This window comes from Leptonotus elevatus, chromosome 13, assembly GCF_054856555.1.
Source record: "Leptonotus elevatus isolate MCC_2025b chromosome 13, RoL_Lele_1.0, whole genome shotgun sequence".
In the NCBI taxonomy this organism is placed as follows: domain Eukaryota; kingdom Metazoa; phylum Chordata; class Actinopteri; order Syngnathiformes; family Syngnathidae; genus Leptonotus; species Leptonotus elevatus.
Window position 1 is genome coordinate 2,226,718 of NC_141251.1, and position 15,379 is coordinate 2,242,096.

General features: G+C 38.2%; 1 protein-coding gene across 1 annotated transcript; it reads left to right on the plus strand.

Annotated features, from left to right (window-relative positions):
• Positions 1–1,081: 1,081 nt before the first annotated feature.
• On the plus strand, positions 1,082–11,589 carry perp (p53 apoptosis effector related to pmp22). The gene is made up of 3 exons (XM_086093354.1): positions 1,082–1,500; positions 5,965–6,105; positions 9,231–11,589. The coding sequence occupies exons 1-3, from the start codon at positions 1,293–1,295 to the stop codon at positions 9,440–9,442; spliced, it is 561 nt and encodes a 186-aa protein (XP_085949480.1). The 5' UTR covers positions 1,082–1,292; the 3' UTR covers positions 9,443–11,589.
• Positions 11,590–15,379: the final 3,790 nt, after the last annotated feature.

Below are 15,379 nucleotides of genomic sequence, written 5' to 3' on the forward strand. Positions count from 1 at the left end.
AGTGAAACTATTCATTATAGTTCTTCCTCCTCGTTAGTTTGAATTACATAAGGAATAAATGGTGTTTAAACACGTCCGCGAGTAGTCAAGGGTCAATCTCATCACTTTCAAACTTGTTGTCCAGGCAACCGCAGATACTACACATCCCAGAACGCACCAGGATAGCGCAACATCACGACGTAGTATTCAAGCCCAGTTTCTGCTTTACAAAACATAAAATTTGTTATTTTTATTTATTTATTTATTGCAAATATTTCCTCTTAAATACATATAAAATAATCTTATTTAACCTATATAAAATCATTTCATATGATAGCTCATATGTTTATGTTTTATTTCATAAATTTTTGTAATGGTCGAATGTCTTATACCTGTCAGGTTAAATGTATATAGTTCCCTATAAATCATATTAAACCGTTTTCGAATATCAAAATAAAAAAATGAAATCCAACAAACAAGAGGCTAGTTGCCTCGATTCAGCCATTATTAACAAGCACCCCCCTCTTTTAAAAAATATTGTGACCGGAAGTGAAAAATTACTTGGGCAATTATGCTATTGGGCTAAAGATATTAGGGGAAACAGGCGCTAAGTGCCTTTGATGTTGTTGTTCACCCTCTCTAGTCTTTTGTAATGGATTAACGATAGCATTGGTCATCAGTACCATCTATTTGATTAATTCATTGACATTTCAATGATTTTGTCTACCTTGTGTTTATTCAATTAAATTGTAGTCAATGCAAGTGAAAGGCCAACAGGGAGCGGCATTGAGCCACACTTGCGCGACCGCGTTTTTGTACAAAGTTTTGTCTGCCACCGCGCGGTGGAAACAGCGTCACCCCAACAACATTTCATTTCAAATCTGCTTCGGCAGCTTCAGTTTTCGTTGTTCGCAACAGGTGGTCGCAACCTGGACGTCGACACCCGGGATTAATTTACAACGACCAAAACCACCCAGGGATCGAACAGTGTGGCTGACATCTTTGCATGAGGGTGAAACATGACCCACTCCCTCCAACTGAACTGGGCTGGGCTTCATTTTTGCAAGGCAGACAAGTCCAACCCTGTACGTCCCAAAGCAGGTTGACGGCTGCATTGCACTCTCGGGTGTGGCGTTTTTTTTCCCACTCTAGTCTCCCTCCCTCCCTCTCTCTCTCTCACTCTCTCTCTTTCTCACACACACACAAAGACACTAAAAAGCCAGCCAGCGCCGCACACCACCACGATCAGACAAGCCAGACAAGATCGCTCTTCCTCCCTTTCCTTGCATTCCTTGACCCGTCCGAAGCTCGCCATGTTCCGCTGCGGAATCGCCTACCCACGCTGCAGGTGGATCGTGCCCCTGCTCTTGCTCTTCGCCATCATCTTCGACATCATCGCCATCGCCGCCACGTCGGGTTGGGTGACGGACGAGGAGGGCAAGACGCACTACGCCAGCATGTGGGAGCAGTACTACGGACGTAACGACCAGTGGTCAGAGGGCAAGTCCCTCATGGAGTTCCGTAAGTGGCGCGTAACTTATACGATCATTAACTGTGTGCAACGTGGAAAAAAATGCGCACTTATGTGGAAAATGCAACACCTTGCTAAAAAAATCCACCTCAGACTGAGGGTGGGGGTAGGGAGGCCTAAACTTTGGAATCCTCTGCCCCTCCTTCCACTCTCGTATCATATCCGGGCAGGGAACACAAACAGAAAAAAAAAGACTACAATGCCTGCTAGAGCCTAGACCTCCGCCAAGGCTACAATCTTTGACTTTAAAAGCGAAAAACGAGGTTAAAAAAATTTACAAATTACAATATGAAGGACATTTTGTGAAGTTATTGATCGTGCAAGTAGTAGGTAAGGCGACGATTCCACGGCTGTCACAAAAGTCAGATTTCAAACCCAAACTACACGTTTTACCCTTCAACACGGGCCAGAACATTAGCACGTCTACAAAGATCTTGTGGTCGTGAGAGTGACGTCTTCACCATGACAACACACTTGTGTACAACGTCCCGAGGATCATAAAGTTCCTGATTGAGAAGAACGACCTCCCTACTTGGAAGTTTTGAATTTGAAATATACCATTTGTGACACCGGTTGTGGAACTTTTCTGGCACACGTATATTCTATCGTAATACAGTGGAACTCCAAGATTGACAGTCTTGGAATATAAAAGCTAAAAAGTAAAAGTTTCATCTGGATTCAGAACAGCACAAATTAAGACATGATTGGACAAGATTAAAATATGTTAAACGAGAGGTTTCGTGTTGTAACTCCAAATAAATCGTTCGAGTTCTACTATATCATAGTTCAAGAGAACATAAAAAGAGAAAACACTGCAATGATTACCAGAGCCCAGACCTCCACCAATTCTACAATCTTGGACAAAAAAAATGAGGAAAAGCAGTTTGGCCTATTATTATCTAAAAGAAAAGGTTACAACTCGATCCAATGTCTGATCATTTCAAAGTGGAGTTTCTGTGTTTAAGCTCAAGTACGTAATGTGGCTGACGAGCGTATGTTACAGTCGGGTATGAAAATGTTTGCAGGGCTATTTTTGAACGATGCCAATTTCTTGTCCTCAACACAGCCTATATAAAAGTGTAGTGTGTTGGTTTATGACTGTTTTGCCAGTGAACTTTAACAAAATGGCTGTCGTCCCGACAGGATCACAGCGACAAATGGCTGCCATATATTTTTTTTATTGTTGAGCCACTGATCCGTTGTCAAAAAACGATGACGTGTTTTCATTTCTGGATGAATTCCACCTTCAGCATGTCCTCGGTGGTCTCCTTCGAGAATGTTTCCTCAACTTCCCCTTTCATTGTTCCACTTCTTTGCACCATGACAACACGGCCGCGTAACAGAGGACACTTTTGTCCCGTCCCGTACTTGGCGGGCCAGCACCGGTGTGCTCGTTCAGCCGTGAATTATTCCTCCTGACGTCTCGGCGAAGCGCGGAGGCGAACACGGCAGGCGCATTGCACTTCCTGTTGAGTTGTTTGGACCCGCTTCTTGTTTGATTTTAGAGACGGAACTAACGCGACTGGAACAATGGAGATGATTGTAACGTTGTTAGGACCAAACTGGACAATGTAGCCTTCTACATGGCACACAAATGAAGTTTATATTACTCCTATTAATGAATAGTACAGTAAAATCTCGAGCATTTTGGAGGTAGAACAATGCTGACTTTAACTGATAACTTGACAGGAAATCTGTATCAAAATTCAAACCACAATCTAAAGCCCAAGTGGAAATCATACACGTTGTAGGCCACTCCGCCTGCCAGATGTACAGTTTCAGTGAAGTGAGGAGATTTTCTCTCCAGAGTACAGACAGATGTGAATTTCCCTCCTGTTTTGCTGTTCAAGGTCGAATATTCCCCACTTTGACGCCTTTTTCCCGTCAGACTCGATCACCCACAACCGTACGCGCTAGCAGTGTCAATCTTAGGTTAGCTTAGCAATTAACATGGCTTATGACTTTGTCAGAGCGATACTTGCCCAAAATGTTGCTTATTCACCCTCTACGCAGGACAATTCATAACTGACGTTGGAGCAAATTTGCAACGTGTTTAACCGCAACGGTTAGCCAGGCGAAGCTCGTCGCTAGCCAGCTCGCTGCGTAAGTGGCATCGAGTTGTGCCTCAGCCTGTTGTCAACTTATAGAAATATATGAATTAAGTATTGTTAGAGTAGACAATATTAAGTATTGTACTCTTTCCGTGTTCAATTAACTGAATGGTGAGATTCTGGTGAAGAAGTCCCTTTGCAAAGGTATTATAATTATCAGAAGCTTTTGATGACAAAAACTGACGACACTGAAGCCGTGTTCCATCAGATTGTGTCTCCGGCTCTCCGGCACATCATTATTTATTCAAAAGTGGGTGAATACGAAAAGTCTCCTCCCATCAGCCCACAATACATTTGTTTACAACTCAGTAAAAACAAGATAATTCCTCTCTCCTCCCTTCTACAAGTTCCCATAGCTATGAATCAGATTAGAGAAAAATAATAATCAGCCTGTGCCTCCCTTCCGACAGAGACAGGTACCAGACACATACACTCCCTTATTTTCTCAGGAGTGTGAGACAGATACAATAGACAATCCCATTCATTGAGCTCCACAGCTATAACTAAATCCAAAACGGCTAAAATATAAATTAAAACTGAAAAACAATGTTAATAACTTAACAGTTTCCTAAAACCGATTGTTTTCACTTGATAAGGGTCCACTCTACAGATTACATACGTGCAAGTAAAGCTAAGCTAATTCGTCTGAGTCCTTTTACTAGCATAAGGAGAAATTCAACAGATGCCCGCTCTGTGTTTGTCTCAACGTTTTTTGCTGATTGTCGGCCAAACGGGATTGTTGAGGGCTGTGAGAAGAACCAACCTGTCCAACACGTCTGGTGTGTCTACTGTATGTGTGTTTGTGAGGCATGCCTCGGGCCAGGTAGCCAGACATTAGTAACAAAAAAAAAAAACACACACACACACACACACACACACAGAGGAATGAATAATTGAAGGATTTGGCGGATCCATGCAGTAACAAAAAAGTGGGTGGAGAACACAAGGCTTGCTTGGCCTGACTGTGTTGCTTACTTCCACACTGAAAAGCACACATTTTAGTTCACCATTCTTATTTGTAAAAACAAGCCACTGATTTGAATATTAATCTTGCTTCATTTGTATTTTTTTTATATATATAAGGTCCTATAAAGAGCTTCAATTTAGATGTGTTTCATTCATGACAAACTGGAAACTGGAAAATGTGCCAAGGCAAAATACATTAAAATGCGCATAAGCTTACTCTTGAAAAAAAAAAATCTTAAGCTTGTATTTGAGCTTAATTCGTAAGCGTTTTGGAATTGGGATTTTGTATCACTCAATTTCACTGACTCTGTTATAAAATGTATTTAATTAATTATTCAAATGTTTTTAGAACGTGTACATACATATTGTGTGTATTAAAAAAAAAAAAGTTATAAGATAAAAATAAAGGTATACATACTATACAGTATATGTAATAATCATAGAGTATATGTTTTGTGTACATTCTATTTTGTTTAAAAAAAAAAAAAAAAAAAACTTTTACGTATTATGTTTGATAATAAAATAATTGTACAAAAAAACAACGTATGGCCTACTGTACATTAAAATATTTGAGATATACATACAATATTCTATTCTTTACATATTTTATTTGCATAAAGAAATGCTTAAAATAAATAATTGTGTACATACATACCCTATATATGATAATACAGAAATTGTATATTTTTTTGTGTACGATTCCTATTTTGTAACAGTAAAATAACTTAAAAAAAAAAACATCAAATGTGTACAGATTGTATTTGATAATACAATAAATGTTTTAAAAAAAAAAGTGTTCTCGACATGTATATATATTTTTTCGAAATAGTTGTAAACAAATCCAGATGTGTCAATATTTAAAATAATTTTAAAAATAGCTTTAATGAAATAATGTCCTTAAGAAAACAGAGATTAAAATAGTAGTGAAAAGATGTTCAAAACTTTCCCTTCTCCATAAATCAGTTTTCTACTTGGTACTTCATTATTTTTGAATACTGTATATATTTCTTGGAGCTCAAATCTCACCTGCATGGCAAACCCTGGTTTTGTATTTTACTGCCATACTTTCCCACGAGCTCCTCAAAGCGAGCAAGGAGACTTGTGGTTAATATATTCCATACGGGTTCCATCTGGAGTGCGTCACGTGGCGCCGCAGAAGGCGAGCGTGCTGTTGTGGGGTGTGGCAGTCCTTGCTTCATATCAACCTGGGCCATAAATCATCATCATCATCATCATCATCATTTGAGGTCCACGAACAATGCTGCAGGTGTACCTAATGTTACGGCCAGCACCGTACATGCCGTATACATTTAGCATGACGCGCAGACGTTGTTTTTTTTCCTGACGAGTGTATTTGTTTGTGTGTTGCACGTGCAGCGTGGGCGCAGGCGGTGGCCGCCCTGATGATCCTCGGCCTGCTCATCCTCATCGGCGCCTTCATCCTGTCCTGCGTGGCGCTGTGCTGCACGCTCAACGTCACGCTGCTGCCCGTTATCGGCGTCATGCTTATTATTGTTGGTAAGAATTGCACACGCGTACATACGAAGGAGGGCATAAAAACAGGAATAACTGTGCATTTTTCTGAATATTTTTTATGGTATCGCATCTCATCATGTTAATAGCACGTTTTTTTTGTTAGCAATTGTTTTTATAGGGTTTTACAGTACACTTAATTACTATGATGCCTTAGCATGTGGGAAAGGAGAGCCAAAGTTGAAAATGTACATTCCAGCCATTCATTAAACACCAGGAGAAGACTCAAATAAAGTACAACAGAGGCCACGTGCCACCTCACAAGGCCCCGCCCCTAAAAGGCACATGCATATACACAAACAACACAATCCCTAAAAAAAAAATTCTATATGTTTGATGCTTTTTGCGTTAAAAAAAAAATTTTTATTCAACTTTTATACATTCTCTCTATCACGTATTTTGATCTATTGTGGGTATGTTTGGAATTTATTTTCTGCATTTAACAGTTTGATGTCCTCTTTACGTTGTTACAATTTTATAGAAAGATATCTAATATGAATATAAAGAAAGAAAGAAAAAAAATATATATATACAGCAGTACATTTACTTTTCAGGAATAAGAATAAATCCTTGTGTAGTTTGAGTGATATATATATATATATATATATATATATATATATATATATATATATATATATTAAATAAAACTGAGCTTTAAAATTGCATTTCGAAACCATGGGTTCACTTGTATGAAATTTAACAAAAAACATGCCATAGTTAGCAATTCTTGCTATGTTGAATCTGTAGCACAATTCTCATTACATTTGAGTGTGAATTAAGTTCAAGAAAATTTTGCTAAAATTAAATGGTAAATAATAATAATCTTACAAGAACCAAAATGTCCAAACTTATTTTGTGGCTTAATTAGCATAAATTTGAACAAATGAAATGCAATGCTTAACAAACCATTACAGCATGGAAGTGACTATATTCAGTGTTAAGGCAAAGCTTCTTTTTTTTTTTTTACTTAGGGATTGAGTTGCTAGCGTTTAGGGTAGCGTTACCACGGAAACAGCTCCCTACTGTAAAAAGTGCCGTCACCGAGGGGACTGGGGCTTTTTTTTTTTTTTTTGTGGATGACAAAAGCTTTGGCTTGCACGCCACTGCTGTTTATACATGCACGGGAGGAACATGAACACATTTGCTTCCCCACTTGGCTGAACGCGTTGCAAAAGGTTTCCTTGAGCGTTGGCTCATGTTGGGCTTTGCTGCAGGAGTGCTAAGGCACAAAAAGGTCACACAGAGGAGTGAAAGCAGAGCGCAGTAATTGTTGACTCTTTCTGTAAGTTGCTGGGAGGGATCCGGTCCCAAAGAAAAAGGGCTGAACGACATGACAAAGTACCGTAGGAGGGAGGGAGGGAGGGAGGGAGGGAGGGCTTGGTCGAAGAGTCGGGTGTGTCACCTTTGGTGGAATGTTGGGCAAAACTTTCACTTCATTGGGCCACGTGTTCTTGATACTTGAGTTGGGGTTTAACAGTAAGCCAAAAATCACAGTTCGATTTGACGTTGGGTAGAGCGATGGGAATAAATAAAACAAATGATGGGTGCGATAACGTGAACAAATATTGACTCGTATAACGTCTTAAATGATTTCTTTTTAAGAAAGCACAGCACCAATAGTTTGTCTCCCTTATAGGAAATGAACAACGCAGACAAGTTCATTTAAATAATACACAGCAGCTTCAATCTTTTCTTTTGAGTAAAATGTGCAATGCCGATAGTCTTTTAAGAAAACAGACAAGTGCCATTTATTAGCGTTTAGCTTAGCATGACTGACAGTTATTTAGCTTAGCTTTCCTATCACTTTTTAGTTTTATGTTTAATGGTTAACAGTCATGTCCTTCGTTTAGCGTTTAGCTTAGCATGACTGACAGTTATTTAGCTTAGCTTTCCTATCACTTTTTTTTTCATGTTTAATGGTTAACAGTCATGTCCTTCGTTTAGCGTTTAGCTTAGCATGACTGACAGTTATTTAGCTTAGCTTTCCTATCACTTTTTTTTTCATGTTTAATGGTTAACAGTCATGTCCTTCGTTTAGCGTTTAGCTTAGCATTACTGTCCATTGTTTTACATTATTGTTAATGTCACGTTCTGTAAGTAATGTTCTGTAGGTTAGGAAAAACAACATTATATATATCTATATATATATATATGATCGTTTTTCTTCTTTTTAGGAAACAAATGATGCAGGCAATAGTAGTTCAATCACATGCAACAGCTTAAATCTTAACTCTCCTTTCTAGTAAATAAACAGGGCAGACAAGTGCATTTGAATAATTTATAAATATTTTTAAGAAAGCGCAACATCAATACTTTGTGTAGATTTTATGAAAGGAGCAAGTGCAAGTCTGTTTAAGACTTAAGGGGCTCTAACTTTTTTTGCTTGAAGATAAAAGAAACATACAATTCAAATATTAAAGTACACATTCCTAATCATAAAACGTTTTTAAGAAGGAGCCAAAATGGCAACGGTGACATTCAATTCTTACAAAGTGCACACAAAATCCAGACTTTTTTTTTTTTTTTTTTTTACGTAACGGCTACCAATGAGAGACTTCATCCAATCACCAACTTGGTGCTTTTACTGGATCGCGCCATCCGTTTTGTGTGTCGATTGTTTGTGACAGGAAGTGGCGGGTTGTTATGACGATGACGTTCCCGGTGACGCTTTGCTTCTTGTCGGACTCACAAAACTGTTAGTGACTCGTGTCTGTCCTGGAAGGGCAAAAATAAAATAAAAAGTAATAGTGTGTAGTTCCGAGTTCCTTAAATGATCTCCCCCCCCCCCCCCCCCCCCCTCCCATCAAAACTCATCACTGATGGGCGTCACTTCTGTTTTCTCGAGATTGCGCAACAGTCAGCCATGAGCGCAGATGTGATTGCTTAATCGTGACTCACCGCTGAGTTTCTGATGTCGCATATTTTGGTACAACAGCGTCTCACGTTGGTGTGGAAGTATTTCCCTCGCACCCTTGTTGTTAGCGCTGCTGTCATCTGTCCTCGACCGACACTTGAAATCAGCAATATTTCCCAGCCGAGCAAAAGTCAATGCCTGGAAACAGCTGAATGTTTGAACAGAAACTGAAAGAAATGTTCAATTTCCTGCGCAGTGGTGCTGCAGGTGATCGCCCTGATCATCTACCCGGTCAAGTTCAACGAGCAGATCTTCGAGGGCCACTACTACTACACGTGGGCGTACGGCTTCGGCTGGGGCGCCACCCTGCTGTGCATCGGCTGCGCCGTGCTCTTCTGCTGCCTGCCGCGCTACGAGGACGAGCTCACCGGCCTGGCCAAGACCAAGTACCTCTACACGTCTGCCTAAAGCCCCGGAAACGCCCGCCCACCCCCTTCCCCACCCCCACCCCCAACCACCAGCAGCATTCTTCCTCCATCTTGGAACATTTGTACACTTTCGCCCCAATTCAAGAAGGAGGTCGCATTGGCGTCGTCATTAGTCACCATTTTTGTCCCTCAGAGCTTCTACATATGAAATATCACCAAAGTGCCTACACGTCATTGCGAGTGATTCGGAGCGATTGTTTCCGGACTTTGCGATCTGGACTTTTTGATGTGCAGAGATATGATCCAGAACGATTGATCCAGCCCCCACTGTGCAATTTCAAACAGCAAATGGGCTGGAAAAATGCTCATGATTTCAATTTGGCAATTGATCCAGAGCAATTATTCTAGAGCATTGTCTCGGGAGCGAATGATTTGAAGCGATTGATCCTGTGAGATTGATCTGCAGAAAATGTTCCAGAGCATAAGATCCTAAGAGAAATGTTCTAGGACAATTGATCTGCAGCGAATGATTTTGGAGCAAATGATCTGATTGATTCCAGACATTCATTCAGAGGATTTTTTTTTTGAGAGGTTGATCCAGAGCAATTGATGCAGAACCATTGATGCAGTTCAACAACAACAAATTCGATTTTTTTTTTTTATTTAATTCTCATGATTTCAATTTGGAGTTTGATCTGGTGCAATTGTTCTGAAGTGTTTGCTCAAGGGCGATTGATTGATTTGCAGCAGATGTTCCAGAACAAAAAGTCCTGAAGCATTTGATGCAGAGCGGATTGTTCTGAGGCAAGGGACCCAGATCACTGGATCCAGAACAGTTGATCCAACCCACCGTGCAATTGTAAGAATAGAAATGGGATCAGAAAGGATCGACAGATCTCAAGCGATTGTTCCGGAACAAATGATCCAGAGCTTTTGATCTGAAGCAATTTGACCGACAGTGATTAATCAGCCCGCCATGTAATTCGAATTAACCAATAGGATCCAAAATGATCTTTTCAGTTTGGGAATTGAAACAGACTGGAGTGTTTGTTCCAAGACAGTCGATGTTGGCGTTGTGGATTCTGAAGCAATTGCTCCGGAGCCAATGATTCGGAGTGCGCATTCCTGAGCGAATGATCTGAAGAATTTGTTCCAGAGAGATTGAGCCGGTCCATCACTCAATTGTAAAAAAACAAATGCGACCAAAAATACTTCAATCAGCATTTTGAGGGGGGGGGTAATTGCATGCTATTTTTTCATACATTCGAGAGATAGGAAAAAGGTTCCCCACTCTGGCATTGAAGCCTCAGCAGTGGACGGAAATTTCACACTTTTGGAATTGTGAACGGCTCGCTTCTTGTGTCTCTTTACGCGGCGCATATCAAATGTGGTTAAATGTCCTCTTTGCACCTTTTTTCTTGGCATTTGTTCATTTCTTCATCTTTCTTGCCTGGCAAGTTCTTCATTTGTGTTATTTGTTAAAAAGGCAAGAGGGGGGATTAACTTCACTTCGCAATAGATGCTGTGTGATGTCATTGCGCTAAGACATAAAGTATTTTGTGATAGGATTTTAAAAAGATGTCAGAATGTCTAAGCTGCCTTGATTGTCATATTAACTTTAAGGTTTTTTTTTTTGCTGTTGGTTTAAAGGGAGCAACATGTACCCCAATTGTCTTCTTTTTATTTTTTTAATATATATATATATAATCTGTGTGTTTGGTTTATTTGTCCTAGTAAAGGAGGGAACTAACATTATTGAGTATGGTGGAAAACGCCAAAATTCTTCATCTAATGTGCCTTAGCTGCTCCAAAGTCAGATTTTTGCATCACAATCCTGTTCAAGAACTCCTTGCTTGATGTATGTGAGTAAAAAAAATAATAAAAAAACGAGCATATTGTAGTCAAAAAAACTACTGTGTGAATCATTAATGACAGGCTAAGCAAAAAGACGGCAGTATATGATGAATATTTGAATTTAGGGGTTGATCGTGACAGGTTGCATGTGTGCTGATGGGAAAAGATGACTACTGTACTACTACTGTATTAACGCTATTTTAGTCTTTCCTGTGGGTGTGTCACGTGTTTTCATTAACTATTTGCCTCTTATCGTTCTTCTGCTGTAGTGTGAACTGATTCTTTTTTTGTAGTTTGTATTTTTATGCAATAAACTGTTTTGTTTTGACAAAATGGACTTGTTTTTCCAGTGAATAAAAAAAAAAATCACACCTCAGATTGCTGTAAGTGGCTGTAAATATTGCCACTATGACGAATATCACAATGCGTTACGGTAGACGTCTGTCTTTGTTGCAATGCGTGCCGCCTACGCAGCAGGTGTGTCATCTGTAAAGCTGGCATTTACAGGGAGCGGTTTGAAGACAACGTGGGCAGCGGCAAGCAGTATTTTGGATAACGAAAGCAAACTTGATCCATTCATACAATAATAGAATCCTGAACACAATTTTGTACTATTATAGTAATATATTATTTAATATCATACTTGGTACTCTGCAGCCAAATTTTCAAAAACCCAGAAGTGGAAACAATTTGGAATTCAAATAAATTTGTGTGTGTGAAAAAGTAAGTATATTGAGAATATAAAATATATATATATATTAGCTACTGCACAGAATAAAAAAACAACAGGATATATATAGAAAAATTGAACAGATTACCTAATTATTTTTTTTCATTTAACTTTTTTTTTTTATTGAACATTTGAGCCATTAAGTTATTTGTGAAAAATAATAATAATAGTAATGATTAAAAATGTACTAAATAAATACAAAGACATATTTGGAATTACATTAACTTTTAAATCTCTGAATGGATTTTGTTCAACTACAGTCCCTTCTGTGTAGAAATCAAAGCCATAAAACCCTGACGAAATCCCAGACCTCCATCATGTTTACGTTTTTGGTAAGATAAGGGGGTGCTGACGGCATTGACCAGAATGCTAAGCCAGACACCAAACAACTGAACTGACAGAAATAAACAACACACAGGAACATTAACCTTAAAGCTAACCAACGGACGATATGCTAAGCTAAATGCTAAAAAAACAGACAGTAATGCTCAGCTAAACTCAAAATACAGTCAGGAACCTTACTAAAATAAATAAATAAATAAAAACCAGACAGGAATGCTAAGCTAAATGCTAAACACCTGACAGTCATGCTGTGCTAAATGCTAAACAAATTGACAGGAATGCTAAGCTAAGTGCTAAACACAGCTCTACTACTGGCCGTCCAAAAATGTGCTGCTTGCAAACAGGTTGCTGAACTTTGTCCTCGACACTCACGCATCGCGCACACACTTAGCCGTAGCGATAAGCAGCTAGTGACTCACAGCCAGTGGGCCCCACCCTTGGGAAGGGCCTCCGTGTGGAATCTGACTTTGCTCCCAGCCCAGTGCGTGTTTGCGTGTGTACTGTTGACAGTTTCAGGGCGGGGATGACTACTGCGTGTCATAATGACGGGTGGGAGAAAGTGACACGAGCATGAGAACGTGGGAGCGTGTTTTTCAGTAGAGTAGATGTTGAAGTGAAAATAAAGACAGTAGACAGGAAGTTGGGGGGGGGGGGGGACAAGACTTCCTGATGGGGGTCCCCCCCTACAAACTGTTTATGAAAAAAGTATGTTGCTTTTATGGTTTTCCCTATATCGCGGATTTTCATCTATTGAGGGTGGGTCTGCAACCTATCCTCCCTCTTAAACTGAGGGTTCACGTACACATTGAGATAGAAAGGAAGTCACAAATCATTACGAATCCTGTACTGTTTTTTAGGAAGTAACACTATGCCATCTGCTGGTAGATAGGATGCACTGCACTCAACTAAAATCTAATGCTCTGCATTCTCTTGTAAAAGGCCAAAGATTGACATTCAAGGCTTCTACTAACTATGGTGTTATGTTTTAATTTCAATGTATTTGTAATGTTATTTAAAAGTATATATCTATACAATTTTGTTACATTTTGCATTAGCATTTTTTAATGGTCTTATTTTAGTTTTTGTTTCTATTTTCCTTCTTTAATTTTTATTTTTACAATTGCCACTAGAGTGGAGGCTTGTCTTGTTTTTGATTTGGTTACATTTCAAAACATGTCTGATTGTTTATTTTGATAGTATTGTCATCTTGATGTTTCTGTTTTTTATTTTATTTTGTGAATTTATGTGTTTTTATTCATGTAATGTATTAATACTTCCATTGTATGTTTTATTTGTGATATATTTGTGATATAAGTTTTTTATTTATTTACTTATTTATTTGTTTTTAAATTTAATTTTATACATATATTGTAATGCTAAATTTTATTTAAAGTTCCATTTTACTATCATTTAAATTTAATTTAATTTGTTTTATTTATATTTATTGTATTTTTTTACTCAGTATTTTAATTCTAAAAATACATAATTGTATTTGTATTTAGTTTTTGGTTTTGTTATTTAGATTTTTATGTTTTTGGTTTTGCTTTGTTAATTTGTCATTTTTGTATTTGTTGTATATTAAAATTGGTCTTGTATTATATTTAATTAGCATTATTGTAGCTTTTGGATTTCTTTTGTTTATCCTTTTAAAAAATATATTTTTTTCACTTACATTTTTACATAAATGTTATTTTATTCACATTTCCATTATTTTAAATTCTTATTTTAATTTTTTAACTTTTGCATCTACTGAACCGCATTGAACTCCTGGCAGCATTTTCTACTCGTGCTACTCGAGGACTCTTCTGTCAAGTGTGCAAGTCAACCTTGTGGTAAGGGGAATGATGATGATGATGATGATGATGATGATGATGGTGATGGTGATGGTGATGGTGATGATGATGTTGTCATCTGTACACTCCCAAAACTATGTCAAGTGGTGGAGTCAAGTTTTTTATTTTTAATTCTAGTGTGTGTCGGTTTCGATCCACCTTCAAGGTGCTTTCCAGTTGAGAGTTGTCAAAAGGGTTCCCCCCTACCCCATGTGTGTCCCCGACACCTCATACCAGCACCAGAGGAAGACGCCCTGATTCTTTTTGAAGCTCTAGTGGGGGGAAAAATTGGGTCAAAAAGTTACTTGTAGTGATTCTCAACCTTTTACACCAGTTAAAATTAATTTGCTGGTATGTGGTTGTCTTTTTGGTCTGGAACATTTTGACTTTTTAGCTTATTTTATTTTTAGTTACCTTTGTTTCAATTTTTATTGTTACATTTCTATTTAGCTTTTATATTTATTATAATTTAGTGTTTGCACAATACAATATAATTTTTCAGAATTTTTTCTACAGTTTTTTTTGTGTTTTGTTTGGTTGTGTTACTATCATCCCCTAATATAATAGGCAATATATTTAATAATATTTATGAAATAAGGGTTAGGTTCAGCAACTGGTAGAATGTTTTCTGAAAGGTTGATATGTGCTTAGGTCAAATTTAGAAACAAAAACGTCAAAATATCTCAAAAACCTAATGTGCTAGGAAAAAACAAAATAATGTTTTTCTAATCTGTGCCAAAAAATATGTTTGGGGGACATAAAGCTATCGCTGATTAAAATTTGCTGTTGACCAATGTAATGCAATACATTTAATAAAGGAAAGAGAATGAATTAAGAAATATTTAATAAAAACAATAATAAAAATGATAAATATATGATAGATAAAAAAAAAAAAGATTTTTCAGCTACATTTTTTTAAAGGACAAAAAAAAACATTTGGGGAAAATGAAAGAGATCCCATAAAACAGTTAAAATATGATTGTGAACAACAAGAAACGATAGATGACACACAGCTGTTAAAAAGGAAATAATATTGTCATAAGATGTTTTAAATATTACTATTATAATTGTATTATTGTTGTTGTTCGAGTAGTTATTTTTGTGCACGGTCAAGACAGCTCCGCCCGGGAGCTCCCCCTGGCGGCGCCTGGCGTAACAGCCGCCCGGTGTGAGGAAGGGCGGGAAGGGTGACTTGAGTGAGGGAGGGAAATATATGGGC